The sequence below is a fragment of the Mauremys mutica genome, chromosome 3 (genome assembly GCF_020497125.1).
Source record: "Mauremys mutica isolate MM-2020 ecotype Southern chromosome 3, ASM2049712v1, whole genome shotgun sequence".
Classification (NCBI taxonomy): Eukaryota; Metazoa; Chordata; order Testudines; family Geoemydidae; genus Mauremys; species Mauremys mutica.
In genome coordinates, this window is record NC_059074.1 from 137773316 (window position 1) to 137790766 (window position 17451).

At 43.7% G+C, this 17451-nt stretch overlaps 1 protein-coding gene across 11 annotated transcripts in view; it reads right to left on the minus strand.

Annotated features, from left to right (window-relative positions):
• The window catches only part of RGS7 (regulator of G protein signaling 7), a 427776-nt gene that overhangs the window by 148494 nt on the left and 261831 nt on the right, over nt 1-17451 (minus strand). For 10 of the 11 annotated variants that reach the window (XM_045011555.1, XM_045011554.1, XM_045011556.1 and 7 more), the window contains one exon: nt 737-787. In XM_045011555.1, the coding sequence (XP_044867490.1) occupies nt 737-787 (51 nt within the window). Of the gene's footprint in view, nt 1-736; nt 788-14816; nt 14834-17451 lie in introns of those variants that run through there. The other variant, XM_045011565.1, reaches the window with a different exon arrangement.

The window sequence follows — 17451 nt, forward strand, 5'->3', positions numbered from 1 at the left end:
AAAAGATTCCCCCTAGAAAATTTCTGACCAGCACTAGAATTTAGCCTCACAAACCCCCTCTGAAGTAGAGAAGTACTAGATAGTCTCTATGTGCCTCAATTCCCTAAGTGACTTGACAGGCAGTGAACCTGGGTCTCTCAAGTCCCAATCTAGCACCAAAAACACTGGATCATCCTCCCTGACTGCATTTAGTAGGCTGCATGGATTGTATCTTCCTGTTCAGCCTTTCCACTTAAGGGACCCATAAAAATACCTGGAGATTTAAAATACACTCTTATCCAGTGCAGTATTGTAATAATAAAAAAGTACTGAACATCAAACAAATGTAATTTTTAATCACTTGACTAATTCAGTATGAAATTACATTAAAAAATTCTCATCTATTTAACAATTGGCTAGATGCCATTTAACATGGTGTTGCGTGAATGTGTCCACATGGAACTAAATGTATAATATTATTTCCCCAAAGCAATAGTCATTCCTATTTTTTACCATTAAGAAACTGATTTTCCAAAAGTTACACTAATAAAGTGTTCATCCCAGTTAATGGCTCTTAAGGAAGGTCTGCAGGATTGAATGCTGTGTGCTTTGCTAGTAAAATTGAACCTCCAAGAGCCCATGGATCAAATTCTGTCCAGTTACAAGCTGGCCCTACAGGGCCAGAGAACAGAACAAGACCTTAGAACTTAACAGACCAATGAAGCAAAACTTTTTAATACAGAAAAAAAAAATTTACCTGGGTCTTCTATAGCTAAATTCTTCGTTAACCACTGAACAATGTCTGAACCTAGGAGGAAAAAAAATATTTTTAGTTTAGTAAGCTTGTATTTTCTATATTCTTCAGTCACAGCTCCATGATACCATAAATGTCCATGTAAAAAGGAACTAATGTTGAGTTTCTCCAGAATCAACTGGACCATTTTATTTTTATAGAACACCTCACAGTTTCAACAAAAGAGACGCATTATGCAAACTATTTTTTTTCCAGATCAGGAATACTGATGCACAATTTCATAGTGCAAGAAGCATGTTACTTATCTGACAGTCTACATTTTAAAAAGAATAATAATTGTAAATTTTCTGGGACAAACAAGCAAACATTGTATTACATTCTTGTATTCATGTGTAAAAACAAAACCCTTAAACAAGACTTTAAAAAGGTTAATGCAGTACACATTGTAACTGTGTGTATGTATGTGCGTGTATATATATATTATATATACACACTCATATCTATGGAACAGCTCAAGTCTGTATTCTTTGTTTTAGGCCATTTCCAAAATCTCTATTTAAAGGTGTTACTGAAAACTTAACTCTTTGATTTAATATCTGCTAATAGCAGCTCCATCCAGGAACCTCCCACTTAATCTCTGATAATCTTTCCATTTTCTCTGTAGGGGACCTTTTCTGGTCCTCCATCTTTAACCACCACTTCTATTCTGACGCTCCCAACTCTCCCTCTCTATTCCCCTCACAGACACATATATTGTTGGTCCTATCATGTTCCACCAGCAACTCAAATTCTGAGCAACGTCCCAGCAATATCTCAAGCTATCTTTAAAAATGAATTGTTTCACCTATTTTTTCCTAGATCTAGTTGTTTAAGATCCTGTCACTTCCTATTTTATATTACTCAGGCCCACCTTTTTTTCCTTATCCCCACTTTGCATCACAATTCTTCATCATTTCTCACCATGCCAAGGATAACCTTCACCTCTCCAGGCTGGAGTTGCTAGAGTCCTCTTTCTTTCCCACCATTCCAATCTTTCTATCCCTTTTGGTTGCTTCCTTTTCCAAATTTATGTTCCTGTCCTTATTTTCAAGGTCCTACATAAATGTACCCAACCTACATCTCTGTTTTCATATTCCCCTGCTCATATCCCCCTTTTTCATTCCCTCTCTTCTCCTGTTGCTCTGGGCTTTGCACCTTCATTCCTGCAGTGTGCTCTGCTTAGTAGAGCCTTCTGCACCAGCATTACCTGAACTATTCCCAGTCTTGTCTGTCACACTGTAAGCTACCTAGTGGGAACTGGCCCATTATAAACACATTTAACTGTTTAGTTTAAACAAGGGACGGGGTGATTCTCTGGTCAACAAAAACGATACTGACAAACAAAAATATTTTAAATAGCAAAAATCAATTTTAAGAAGAAAATCTTTTAAAAACACTACCACAGTTATGTGCATTTCCTGTCTATTCTATGAAGGTTGCTCATGTTACTGTTTCAGTCAAGTGGAGGTACCCAAGATATAATGGGAAGACACATAATAAATTGTGTCCTTATCAAACCAGCTTGTAAAGGAGCCACCCACTTCACAGCAGAAGTAACACCATTCTTTTTAAAATCTTGGGTTAAGGGCAGGAGGCAGATGTAAGACTCCAGATTTACACAAACATTACATAAATCAAAGTAATAGAGCAGGGAAAGGACAGTTAGAAAACAATAGTAGGAGATAGTATGGGTTGCTTCTGGCATTCTCCACATAATAGGGGGGAGGTATAGCTCAGTGGTTTGAGCATTAGCCTGCTAAACCTAGGGTTGTGAGTTCAATCCTTAAGGGGGGCCACTTAGGGATCTGGGGCAAAAATGAGTACTTGTCCCTACTAGTAAAGGCAGGGGGCTGGACTTGATGACCTTTCTAGGTCTCTTCCAGTTCTAGGAGATAGGCATAGCTCTTATTATTATAATCTAGCTAGAGGTACAGCAATAAATCTGCAGAAAAAATCCTAAGCCCCACCAACTCCCCAAGAGCTACTCTCCCAAGCAGTTATTAATGTTAATTGGTGGTAGACTGCAGCAGTTCTCAACCTTTATCATGATTTGGACCATTTCTTAACGTCAAAATCCTCCCATGGACCCTAGATATTGACTACTAGTGTCCCAATACAGATTCCACACTTTCCTTTCAGAAACTACTACAGAATTTGATTACAAAGGAAACCAATATCAGGGCAGTATTAAACAGACAAGAGGAAATTAATTTCTCTTTCATGTGAGAAGTGCAGTCCTATGGTCACATTCACATTGTATGTCTCTGCTGTTCATTTCCTCTCCCTGGATAGGAGAATTGACAATTAATATCAAACCTCCCTTTATTGCCTGCGGTTCCTCCTCCAGCATCCTCCCATTACTTTGCATTTTACCTCTCTACACCTATGTTTTTATCCTCTTTTGATGATGTCTGCACATTTGATCACTGTCGATTTACATCAAACCTCCAAAAGCATCTAGGAAACAACAGTTCTGCATGCTTAGACATACTTTTCTTTTTGATCAGTCGAAAAAGTCTCTGGAGCTATAAAGGCTTATCTACACTTGAAAAATGCTACCTGTTTTACTACATAGGTCTACACTGGTAGGTAGTGCAAGTGCAGGTGGTTTTACCTCTATGCTATCAAGCCTTGCAGGCCCAATAGAACCAAGTAGGTTTTTAATTAAGATCGGGTCACGCTCAATTATTAAAGGTCAATGCACTACTTATTCCTTAATTGAAATACATAGCTGGTATTATGACTTTGTTTTAGGAGATTCAAGATGACCTGTAAAGATTCTGAAGGGTTCTTATTTCTATTTTTGTTTTGTTGTTCCCTTTTCTGTACAAAGAACAGACAGGTTAATGGCTTTGGAGACATGTGTGAATAGTTGTGTGTTTTGTATTAACGACTAAGGGGATGCTTATAAAAAGCTATTTTATTTTTTCAAACAGGGAACTGGGAGAAGATAAATCACTGTCTGGTATGTCTGAAATTGGTTCTGTTTGGGATTCAAGGATCTAGGTTTTCCTTTTGCTTCATTTAGTTTCAGACCATACTTATTTTACTAAACTCAGTGTTGCACTGAATTTACATAGGAGAGAATGAAGGATCAGGACTCATGATACTTAAAAGATGCAGAGGTTTGATGTTCGCAAACTTCCCGAAGTATGAATATATGAAGTATATTCCAAAATATCCAAAAGCTGGGGGTCCCCTTTATCATTTTTAAGGAGAAAAAACAGAAGAAAGTTATTTGGTAACAGTAATCCACCAGTACAGCATAAAAGAAGAGAGATGGGGATGGGTACCATCCGTCTCTTAATGAGCTGAATTTCATTGTAGCCAAGTGATCAGATTAATTTTAGAAAACACTGAGTCTTTCAATTTTTTCAGGGTTCCATCTTGCTCTTAACTATGAATGAAATCTCCCACAGAACTATTTTTCCCCAGACATACAGTCATGAAGATCTGTACCTGCTACAAAGTGTTATCTTCTTTTTTTGAATTGCAGTGTGATAAAGGATCTTCTTTTATACTAGATACTACTTTCTCCTAAGTAAATGGTGATGTTTAAAGAGCAGCACTGCAGACTTGTGCTTTTTTAAGTATTTCAGCTTCAGTAAAAGGATCCCAGTGACTATCCTTCAACACTATGATTTAATAAAAGGTAATAATAATTGGAGATATACCAATCTCCTAGAACTGGAAGGGACCTTGAAAGGTCATTGAGTCCAGCCCCCTGCCTTCACTAGCAGGACCAATTTTTGCCCCAGATTCCTAAGGCCTGGTCTACACTAGGACTTTAATTCGAATTTAGCAGCGTTAATTCGAACTAACCGCTCAACCGTCCACACCAGGAAGACATTTAATTCGAACTAGAGGGCTCTTTAGTTCGAATTTGGTACTCCACCCTGACAGGTGGAGTAACGCTAAATTCGACATGGCTAGCTCGAATTAGGCTAGGTGTGGATGCAAATTGAACTTAGTAGCTCCGGGAGCTATCCCACAGTGCACCACTCTGTTGACGCTCTGGACAGCAGTCCGAGCTTGGATTCTCTGACCAGCCACACAGGAAATGACCCGGGAAAATTTGAATTCATTTTCCTGTCTGGGCACTTTGAATCTGACGTCCTGGCTGGACATCGGGGCGAGCTCCGCAGCACCTGCAACGATGCAGAGCTCTCCAGCAGAGGAGTTCATGTTATCTGTGAATAGAAAGAGGGACCCAGCATAGACTGACTGGGAACTCTTCGATCTGATCGGTGTGTGGGGCGAGGAGTCTGTGCTTTCGGAGCTGCGCTCCAAAACAGGGAACGCGAAGACCTACGAGAAGGTCTCCAAAGCCATGAGAGACAGAGGATACAGGTGGGATGCAACGCAGCGCCGCGTGAAAATCAAGGACCCCAGACAAGGCTACCAAAAAATCAAAGCGGCAAACGGACGCTACGGAGCCTGCCACCACTGCCCCACCAGTGACCGTGGACTCTGACGATGGGACAGTGTCGACGGCCAGTTCCTCGGTGATGTTCGCGGACGGGGAAGATGAGGAAGGGTTTGTGGAGGACGAGGCAGGCAGGCGAGAGCGCTTACAACGCTGGTTTCCCCGACAGCCAGGATCTATTCATCACCGTCACGGAGATCCCCCAACAACCCTCCCCGGCCATTAACCCGGACCCTGAATCAGGGGAAGGAGCAGTCGGTAAGTGCTTTAACCATGTTAACTTTTATTCTTAATATAACAGGAATCTTAACTGTGTGAAAAGGAGGACTCTCTATATATGGGGATAGAACAGAAATCATCCTTGGAGATCTCCACGAAGCTCTCCTTGCGTTAATCGAAAAGCATCAGCAGGAGGTTCCTGAGGAGAGCTGCCTTATTGGGTGCTCTGTGGTAGCACACTTTTCCGCGCAAGGCTTTCATGAGGTACTCAGGGAGCACTGCCTCCCCGAGCACGGCTGCATCGGGCCCTGGTTCGTGCTAGCTTTCACGCAGCATGCGCTCTCTATCTCCTTCAGTGACCCTCCTCAGGGTGATTTCGCTCGGAGACTCCTGCATCTAATTAGGTTAATTACTGTAATTTTACGCCTGGTCAAAAGTATTTTTAAAAAATCTACGGACAGACGGCATAGCACAGACTCAGCACGCAGCTGCGTGACGAGCGTAACGGAAAGCCAAAGAATATAATGGACGCTCATGGAGGGAGGGGGGAATGAGGACGCAAGGTATCCCACAGTTCCTGCTGTCTCCGAAAAGTATTTGCATTCTTGGATGAGCTCCAAATGCTTCTAGGGTCAAACACAGTGTCTGCGGTGGGTCAGGGCATAGTTCGGCAATTTGCGCACACACCCCACCCACCACCAGAAGTGAAAACAATCCTCTGTTGACTCTTTTACATGTCACCCTATCTTTACTGAATGCTGCAGATAGACGCGATGGTGCAGCACTCAACACCAACATCCTTGCTCCCCCCACGCTATGGATGGCTGATGGTACAAAATGATGGAAATCCGTCCTCATCATCAGCCTATTGGCACATGGGGCAGTGCAAAAGGGCTGGTAACCATGCCGACTAGCATCAGTAAGGTCGATCAAGGGCGCCTGTCCCTAATTTTTGATGGCAGATGGTGCAATATGGCTGGTAACCGTCCTCATCATTGCAACAGGGGGCTGAGCTCCATCAGCCCCCACCCTTCATTGTAAATAAAAGATTCAATTGCCCCTGGACTAGCAGAGGGATGATGGGCTCCTTCATCCACACTCCTTAATGTCCTGCCTGGACTATCATTGCAGCTGGAGGCTTCCTTCCACTCATTTCTCACAAACAAGTCACTGTGTCTTATTCCTGCATTGTTTATTACTTCATCACACAAGTGTTGGGACAATGGTATGGTAGCCCAGGAAGGCTGGGGTAAGAACAGAATGAACAGGTGGTGTTGTTGCAGGAGCACCCCCTGTGAATAGCATACAGATCATAATTTCTGCAGGATCTGACAAAGAGCAGCTGTGCTCTCTGGTTCTATGATACAGTGGTTATCTAGTACACTTGCCTATATTCTAGGCAGGACTGATTCTATTTTTAGAGACCAAAAAGGAGGGATTGACTCAGGGAGTCATTCCCAATTTTGGCTTTTGCGCCCCTGGCTAAGAGCAGCCAGGGGCACTTATGACAGCAGCAAATGGTACAAAAGGACTGGTAGCCATGATCATCTTAGTTCCAATTTATGGAAGGGTTTGGATGGTGCAATATGGCTGGTAACCATCTCTGCTGTCATGCAAAAGCAAAAGCATGCTGCTGCGTAGTGCTGCTGGCCCACCTCTGTCAGCGGCATCTAGTACACATACGGTGACATACACAAAAGGCAAAACAGTGTCCATGGTTGCCACGCTATGGCGTATGCCAGAGCAATTCTGGGAAAACGGGCTTGAAATGATTGTCTGCCGTTGCTTTCCCGGAGGAAGGAATGACTGGCGACATTTACCCAGAATCCACCGCGAAAATGATTTCTGCCCCAGCAGGCACAGGGGTCTCAACCCAGAATTCACAGAGACAGCCTAGACTCAGTTAATTGTTCGCAAAAATGTATCTTTGCAAGGAATTCACTCCCTGTTTCCCATCTCACAGCTTCCACTGTCTCCAGACCTGCCACAGCATCCCCCTCGCAGAGGCTGGCAAAGATTAGGCGGCGAAAGAAATAGACAAGGGACAAGATGTTCGAGGAACGTATGGGCTGCTACCTAGCAGAGGCGGACCAGCAGAGCCAGTGGAGGGAGACCGTCTCTCTGTGCCAGCGCTCACACAGCGAACGGGAGGAGAGGTGGCGTGAGGAAGACAAGCAGGCGACTGAAACAATGCTTGGACTAGTGAGGGAGCAAACGGACACGCTCAGGCGCCTTGTGGATGTTCTGCAGGACCGCAGGAGGACAGAGACACCCTGCAGTGTATCTGCAACCGCACTCCCCTGCCACAAAGTCCCATACCCCCCTCACAGAAAATAATCAGGAGGAGGGGCGGCCGGGGACGTGAATACTGTCACTGCACCACAGCACAGTGCTCAAGTACCCAAAAGCTATCATACCCTACATTTGCCGAAGTCCTTCACTTCCAGACTCACAGTAGTCCCAATCCCAGTCCCATCCCCTGTCTACTTAATTAATAAACATGCTTTGCTGTTAATTACTGTTTCCGTTATGTTTTTTCAAAGAAGACTGTGTTTGAATGGGGGGCGTGGGGAAGGGGGTGGTTAATTGCATAGGACAGTCACCTTTCCCAGGGTACAGACACGGGGGCAGGATCAGCAGCGGTCACACACACGGTGCAGTCAGTAGGCACCCTGGTCGGTTTTTGGAGGTGGTTTCCAGGATCTGTGTGGGCGGGGGAGATGTGACTTTGCAGCGGGGGAGGGCGGTTACAGATCTTATACAGCGGTCCTTGTCCTGGACCGCTGAGTCACGCAGCTGAGGAATCTGTATCCGTCCTCCTCCACCACAAGGTCACATATCCGCCCGCACACAGAATTCCATAAAGAGGGATGGCAGGCTCCGTTGAAAGAAGCCTTCCGGCACTGCGGACCGCTCTAGGAGCAGGAGCCTGTCATTCCTTGAGTTTAGAGGCGGTCTTTACATCACCGCACACCCTACCCAGCACAGCCTGCGTCCCAGTTTCAACCCTTTCACGAAAAGTCATGAATAAAGAAACCTTTGTTAAGTAATAATGGGACATGTATTTTATTTTTACATGTGTGCTGGAAGTGGGGGTAACGGGGTGAACGGGGTATGTAACCGAAGAGGAGAGTCAACAGTAACTGGGTAAAGAAACAGGGGCAGGTTCAGCTTCTCTGTAAAGAAACTGAACAGTCACAGGTCACGCTGCTCGCTGGTATTTGAAGAGTTCCTTGTCGCTGTCCCAGGCGCCTGTATAGGGCTTCATGAGCAAGTGCATTAGCGGGCAGGCTGGGTCCCCGAGGATGACTATGGGCATCTGCACATCCACAACAGTTATTTCGTGGTCCAGGAAGAAACTACCTTCCTGCAGGCGTCTGAGCAGCCCACAGTTCCTGAAAACACACGCATCATGAACCTTGCCCGGCCACCCGACGTTGATGTTTGTAAAACGTCCCCTATGGTCCCCCAGTGCTTGCAGCACCATTGAAAAGTAGCCCAATTTCTCAGCAGCTGACTGTGGAAGACGTGGACGATAAAGTGCGAGGAGAAGAAAACGGCGATGATCGCAGCGGGCTCCGTGCTTGCAGTGCTGTGGCGTCCGCGCTGTCACTGACCAGAAAAGTGCACGAACAGATTGCCCGCAGGCGCTTTCACGGAGGGAGGGAGGGAGGTTGTGATTGACGGTTCAATGACGACACTTACCCAAAACCACCCTCGACACATTTCTCCCCCCAGCAGGCATTGGGGGCTCTACCCAGCATTCCAATGGGCAGCGGGGACTGCGGGATAGCTTCCCACAGTGCACCGCTTCCAAAGTCGACGCTGGCCCCGTGAATGTGGACTCAGAAATTCGAATTAGTGTATTTAGTATGGATACACAAATTCGACTTCATAAGGTCGAATCCACAAATTCGAACTAAGTTGATTCGAAATAGTCTTGTAGTGTAGACAAGGCCTAAGTGGCCTCTTCAAGGATTGAGCTCACAACCCTGGGTTTAGCAGGCCAATGCTCAAACCACTGAGCTATCCCTCCTCCCCAAATTTATTATCACAATGCTGATGGCCTACATAAAGAGGGAAGTTCATGGTGAAGGTCTGCAGAAGAGATACTGATTAGCGGTCTATTGCTTTTCTGTAGCCCCTATTCAAATGTAATCAGAAAAGAATATTAGTTGAGTCAAACCAGAAGCATTAATGCCTCCTCCTTGAAATTCAAAAAGGTTTGGTTAAAGCAGGGCCGGCTCCAGGCACCAGCCTACCAAGCACATGCTTGGGGCGGCACCTCGGGAGGGGGCGGCGATCGGGGTTTGTTTTTGTTGTTTTTGGTTTGGCCAGGCGGCGCTGGGGGGTGGGACGGGGACTTGGGTGGCGCTGGGGGGAGGCGGGGACTTGGGCAGCGCAACGCGGTGCTGGGGGGGCGGGGACTTGGGCGGTGCGACGCAATGCTCAGGGGGCGTCGGGCGGCGCTCACGGGGGCAGGGCGGTGCTCTTTTTTTTTTTTTTTGCTTGGGGTGGCAAAAATGTTAGAGCCGGCCCTGGGTTCAAGGGAAGTTAAAGGTTTAGGATGATTATTCTATCTGAACTACCTTATGAAACAATTAAAATACAATTGCAAGGTATTCTCTATAGCACCTTCAACAAAGATTTCAAAGCACTTTACAAACATTAAACGAGCTTCTAAAGCCCTTGTGACACTGATATGATGAGCAAACCCATTCTACATATGGGTAAAATGAGGGAGAGAGGTTGAGCCTTTTCTTCTGCTTTATTCACTACACAAGACATGGTCTCATACAATACATTATGGTGTACAAAGCCATCATAACTTCATGGCACTGTCTACATATTTGGTCAATATACTCCAGTTTGGGGCATATGGATATGATAGACTTAAATAGAGTTGTTCCAACTATAATTTCTCTTTCTTTTATATAAATAAGGATAGTACAAACAAACCAAAGGTATTTTCTTAGTGCTTTTATTGTAGATAATTATTATCATTAAGCTGCTTCTATTTTACCACGTGTTCGCTAAGCTTAACATGTATTTTCCAAGGCCTAGTTGGTAATAATTATATACTATGCAATCACATTTAATGTGCATATGCGCAGTACTAAATGATTACATAGGAATTCAGTCTTCTTAGAATGCATCATTTCCAAATTATGTCCCACAATCATCCCATTTGCAGAGAAAACATCTTTACTACTTAGTTAAACTGTGCATTTTGATTGCTATTAGACTTCAGTGGCCAACTGCTTGCTCTCATTTATATTAGTGATTTACCTATCATTGAGAACAGAAGCTGGCCAGAAATATATATCGGGTATATACTCCTACAGTTTAAAAATTGTTAGGCAGGCAGACAGACATACAGATGGAGAGAGCATTTTAAATACACAGTGTGACTTAATTTATACTCATGGGACCATAGTGAAGTTAATAGGGCTGCATACAAATACATGAGGGAAGAATTTGATCCAAATTCTTTGGCTACAATGAAGACTAACTTCTTTAGACAAACATTTTAAAATCCCATTGACTTCTCTGGGCTTTGAATTACCTCACAGATGTCTTGCTACCACTTGGCTAGCAAAATAAACAGCAGTCGGTAAGGAATGACATAGTAACTTAAGTACTTCCCTCCCATGGAAAAATTCAAGAGCAAGGGCAAAAGTAGTCAAACAATATGAGCTTTAGATTGTGGAATTCCAAACTTCTGATCCCTTCACACCTCCTCTTAGACTAGGCACTGGAAGAGCCTTCTTATTCCCATGAACTAAGCACTTCTTTTCTCTGTTCAAATCCCTCTTCCTACCCTTCTTTCATTAAATATACCTGCAGTGACAGCCTTACCTCCATACCTACTCACAACTAAGCTGCTTACCTCATATTTGTGCGTGAGCTCTATGGATCAGTGCTCCCATCTTTCTATATGTTCCATACAGTGCTGTGTACATTTAACTATTTAAAAAAGCACCATAAAAGAGACAACAGTGATGAGTCAGAGCTATCTAGTTCAGAATCGCATCTGAAGGAAGGCACTCCCCAAGTTCAGGTGTGGTCACATCCGAGCCTGGTTCTGAACAATGCCAAATGCCCACTAGTCCCATTCTATTCATATTCTTATACCGCAGCCATCCCCATGGTATCTGAGCGCTGGAGCAAAACAGCATTGTTTAAATCTGTTACCAAATTCCTGTGCCCCATTGATTCAAATTACATGCACTCAGCACCTCAAGTTCAGGCTAAAAGAAGGAAAATATACAAAAGCATTTTCTAGCACGTGTCATATTGATTTGTACTCCCTGTAACAAAATATGTGTTCCCCTCAGGTTATTCAATTAAAACTACAAACAATGGGTGGTATTACAAAATTGGAAGTTATCAATTCTTCATTCAGGATTACCACACCTTGTGGGCAATTTTGTTATTGGAAAGAGCGCTAAAGGAAGTCTTGTCTTAAACAGCTTGTTGTGCAGTTTGTAAGCAATTTTTTAAAATATCTAATCAACAAAATGATCTTAATTCAGTCAGTTGCCTCTGATTTCTGTGCCCTTTCTGAACTGCTTCATTACTTATGCAAATGTGTTCCTAAAATACTGAGAATATCACTATCAGTTCTTATTTGTTTAGGGGGTCATGAAGAGAACAAGGTGATAAAACAGCTGGATGCTCTGCAAGGAAAAGAGAGACTCTTCTTTTGTATGGTAGTAAATTGAAATGTGGTGGTTGGCAAACATATTAATTCAGATGTTCCTATACCACCAGACACATACACAGAACATACCCTTCAAGAGTCAGGATCAAAGTTCACCAGTTCAATTGTTCCAGAAGGAACAATTCTTTAAATAGCAAGTGTATTCTTTCTTCCTGCCCTTCTGTCCCACCTCTCCATCTCCATTATCAGCTGGAAGTCCACCTCAAAGAAAAGCCAGTAGGATTTGGTATATGGACAAAAAAAGATGATAGGGAGGATATTCCTATAGTTAGGAATTTCAAGTGATCTTGGTCAAGTTACTTAAGGTACGTCTACACCGCGAAGACAATCCACGGCACCAAGTCTCAGAGCCCAGATCAGTTGACTTGGGCTTGCACGGCTAAAAGTAGCAGGGCAGATGTTCACACTTGGACTGGAGCCTGGTGTCTGAGATGCTCCCCCCTCACTGGGTTTCAGAACCTGGGTTTCAGCCAGAACCAAATATTTACACTACTATTTAAAGCCTCGCAGCTGACTCTGGCTCTAATCCTGCTGTCATGGGTATTTTATTGCAGTGTAGACATACCCTCAGTCTTTCTATGCCTTGGTTCCCCCTGTGTAAAATGGGGATGGCAGTACTTCCCCATCTCATAGGGGTGTTATAAGGATAAATATATTAAAGATTACAAGGCACTCAGGTGCTACAGCAAAGGGGCCATATCAATGATAGATTGATGGCTCAAAAGTCTTGAGCCATTGGCTAATAAGTAAGACAACTTCAAGCTAAAAATCATGAGGAAATCTAGACTGTAAAAGACACAAATATTTACAAAGAGCATTATTAAGGAAACAGTAACTGGTATTGGTTTTATCTTTTAAAATGTGTTGCGGGGGAGGGGACTAAAATATTCCAAAGTATGGAAACTCAAATGGACAGTAAGTTGTTAAAAATAACAACCTTGTAACCTGTTATAATAACGTGTTGCATATATTAAAAATATAAACCAACATTCTTACTAGAAAGCAAATATAATTTGGAAAGAGGATTTGAAATTCCTTCTTAAGAACAGGGGCCAAGCTAGCACTGAGAGAGAGACACACAGATTGTCAGTGCAATTTCACAAATATATGCACATTTCTGTAGCTCATTTAATATCCACCTACAATGAAGAATGTAAGAAAATCCCTGTAATAAAACTATAACAATTATTTTTCCTTGACAGAACTAGCAAGCTGGACTTTAAATCTTGGTAGTGGGAATGGTGGTGCAGTTAAACTGCTATACTGAATTTTAAAAGCCCAAAGAGAAAACTCATCTGCAATACTATAAATTTACAGCACATGTGGCTAGACAAGACAATGCATCCTATGCAAGAAGAGAACTTTAGAAGAAAGGTTTTTCTCATTAAGCTTTTGAGAATACACATTAAGATTCTTTAAAATGTCAAGGTCTGGTTAAGGGAAGGAAATATTGTACCATAAATAAGCTCTTGCTCACACCCTTAGGTGTAAAGGACCTTTTTTAGTTATTTGTAGAAAAGTATCTAAACTTTTTTTCACCCCTTCAAAAAAAATCCATAATCAAATGAACACATTCATACAACTTGTGTTATTTTCTGTAAATAACATACACACAAATTCAAATATATGGTCAGTTGTGACTTCAAGGGACCTGCAGATATCAGTTACTTCAGTTGTCGCAAAATTTTAAGGAAAATCTCTAGATCAAGGAAAAGTTTGATTTCTGGCTGAACTCTTCAGAGACAGCTGTGACACTGATAAAAAGGATTGTAGCAACTTCACAAATATATGTGTGTATGCAGAAAATGTATTTTAGACTAATCTGTATAAAACACAGCTAAAAAGCTGTAGTTGCATTTCAAGTTGTGAGCAAGCCTTTACAGCAAAGGTTGGCAAACTTTTTGGTCCAAGGGCCACATCGGGGTTGCACAACTGTATGAAGGGCCAGGTAGGGAAAGCTGTGACTCCCCAAATAGCCTGGCCCCCACCCCCTCCCACCTCCTGCCCCCTGACTGCCCCCCTCAGAAACCCCAACCCATCCAACCCCCCCTGCTCGTTGTCCCCTGACTGCCCCACCCCCTAGCCACACCCTCGCCCCCTAACAGCCCCCCTGGGACTCCCACACCCTGTCCAACCACCCTCTGCTCTTCATCCCTGACCACCCCCTCCTGGGACCTCTTGCCCCCCAGAATCCCACCTCTTTATCCAACCCCTCCTGTCCCCAACTGCCCTCCCGACCCCTATCCACATCCCCACTCCCTGCCAGGCCCCCCAGGACTTCCACTTCCAACCATCCCTGTTCCCCATCCCCTGACTGCCCTACTAGAATCTCTGCCCCCTCCTCCCTGACTGTCCCCCCAGGACTCCCCACCCCCTTACGAGCAGCAGAAGCTCACAGCCGTGACACCCAGCCAGAGCCAGCTGTGCTCCCCACGCTACCCAGAGGGAGTGGCGAGCCAGAGTACAGCCCGCGCAGCAGTGTGGCTGCGGAGAAGGGGGAACAGCAGGGGAGGTGCCAGGGACTAGGCTCCCCGGCCAGGAGCTCAGGGGCAGGGCAGGATGGTCCCACAAGCTGGATGTGGCCCGTGGGCCGTAGTTTGCCCACGTCTGCTTTACAGGGATTCTAAACCCACTTCTTTTTATGCAAAGCTGTAATGGGATTAATAAAACCTTACTGACAAGAAAAACTTCATGGCTGTGTTTGTGGAAGATTACATGGAAACAAGCTGACATACTAAATGCCTTACCAATTCTGGAACTTCCCAGAAGTTCTAAAATGCTGAGACAATGTCTGTGACATTATCTGATTAAAATATGACTATATAGATCATTGTTGCAACCACTGTTATATATTTGCAGCAAATATTGTACAAAGGTTGTTAAGTGAAGTGTCTATGAAAAGGTTATATTCTGCTGGTTATGATTATGGTATCCGTATGCATATATCATTTTTGTATGTGAAGTCAGAAGTGCTGGAATATCCACCAACTTTATGGGGATTGTCTACTCCATTCTTTGCAATTCACCCTACTTGAGTAACAAGAGCTATCCTCACTGGGACACCCATCACAGCCAGATATGCCACGTAAGATATCTTCAAAAATGTTACAATTTGCCAGATATGGTAATCTTGTTTATATGTTTGTATCACCTTTGTATTATGAGTAATAGATATGTCTGTATGTATTTCAAACCTGTGCTATGCTTCTGGGTGACACCCCCAGAGAGTTTGGGCAGCAGCACTGCCTAGCCTGCTTGATGGCCCATCAGCTATACCACTGACCCATTGAGAGAAGGCAGATAAACCTTATGACTCACTAGGCCTGCAGGGACATGCCTGTGGATAGAACTCTAAGGGGTAGTCTACACTGGCAATGCTAAAGTGCTGCCATGGCAGCACTTTAACGTGGCTTGTGTGGTCACAGCGCAGCTGGGAACGTTTAAAGACTCTGCGAGCTGGGGTCATTCTCAGCCTTCTCCTTGCTCATAGGCTCCCCTGTGCCAGAAGGGACCGTTGTGATCATCTCCTCTGACCCCCTTGTATCCATTCTAATGAACAATGCCACATTATGCAGTATTTGTTTTCGAAAGTTTATAATAAGCGATGCTCCGGGGGGAGAGGAGGGGAAGAGGGGGCGCAAGGTGGAAGTTTCACCTAGGGCGCAAAATATCCTTGCACCGTCCCTGCAAACTACCATTAATGGCCTACACTTTGCATAATTACAATAGACCCTCCGAGTTCTATTTCATATTTCTAGTTTCAGATACAAGAGTGGTACATTTATACAAATAGGTTGATCACGCTCAGTAGATTATAAACTTTGTAATGATACCTTACAAGAGACCTTTTGCATGAAGCATATTCCAGTTACATTAGCATATTTTCATAAAATCATATAGAGTGCAATGTCACACTATTCTAATACTACTATGTAATAATACAGTGTAGATCTCAAAGCCCTTTGCAAAGGAGATAAGTATCATCCCATTTTCTAGATGGAGAAACTGAGACACAGAGAGAGGGTGAATTGGCTGGCCAATGCTAGAACCCAGAATAGAACAGAAGCCTTCTCAGTCCCAGTCTCTACCTTCTCCAGCAGGCTACACTGCTCTTGCTAGGGAAGGGGCGTTCTGGCTGTAATCAGGGCTCTATATAGCCATGACATTCTCCTTAAGGCTCTTGCAGTCTAAATCCTTGAAGGGAAAACAGCCAGCATACCATTTGTCCCTTCTCATGACAGTTAGACTGATGGGCACTATGTTGCTTGCTTGAAGAATGACAGTGACAGACCACTCAAGAGTGTCCTGCTTCGCATCAATATAGGCTGCGTCACCTTCAATGTTTCACCACATTATTGCTTAGTGCAGCAGACACCCTGCAGAACAGTTCATCATGCAGAATATGCTTTGACAAACTTTACACTGCATAATAACTCAGCTTTTTTTAAAATTTTACAAGACATTACCAACAGTAAGAGTATTTTTCACATACTGCTCTCTATGCTTGCTGTGTTTTACTGCTGCCTTCAGCAGTATTATTCCGTTACACCTGCTGGGGGTTGTATATCATGAAAATGTTTTTAAAATATTGATACATACAAGGAAATCCTGGTTTATGATTGGCTTCACTGCATTGTCAGCCGAGGTCTATGGGATCTAGGCTTGTGGACTCAGTTTCCAAAGCCATGGTTGAGCGTCCACACTGCAGTGTAAACCTGAGTTTCCAATTGCTGGACCCAGGTCTTAGTCATGATAACGTGTCCTTACTGCAGTATGCACACCTTCCGGCTTTGGTCTGCAGCTTGAATTGCATCCACACTGCAAACTGATATGGCTTGGAACTGAGTCACAGCAGAACTTGGGCTCTGACCCAGCCACCCAGCAAGTGATGACCTGAGTTAGATTGATTTGTGTGTGGACGGGGGCTTGGGCTCAAACCCAAATCAGAGCCTGGGCTTAGTGTACAGAACAGACATAGCTTAAGAGGCAACAAGTGAGAAGTAGTTATAAATACCTCTTCTCTATTATTTTGACAATTTGTTTGTTAAAGAATCCTAACTTGTTTCTTCACATTTTCTGGACTATTCAGACCCCTTTGTCTGATGTCACTTCACCAGAAGTCTGTGGCCCTATTGCCACTTACCTCTCACTTTCTATTGGAAACTGGAAATATTAGATAACCCACAATGGAGTTTTTAATAACAGAAAACAGGTTTCAATTGGTCACTGACTGCTGCCTAATATTCAGCTGGACTCATAAGGGAAAGAGTTTAAAATAGCCACTTTCTCTCTTCACACTACATCCATTTA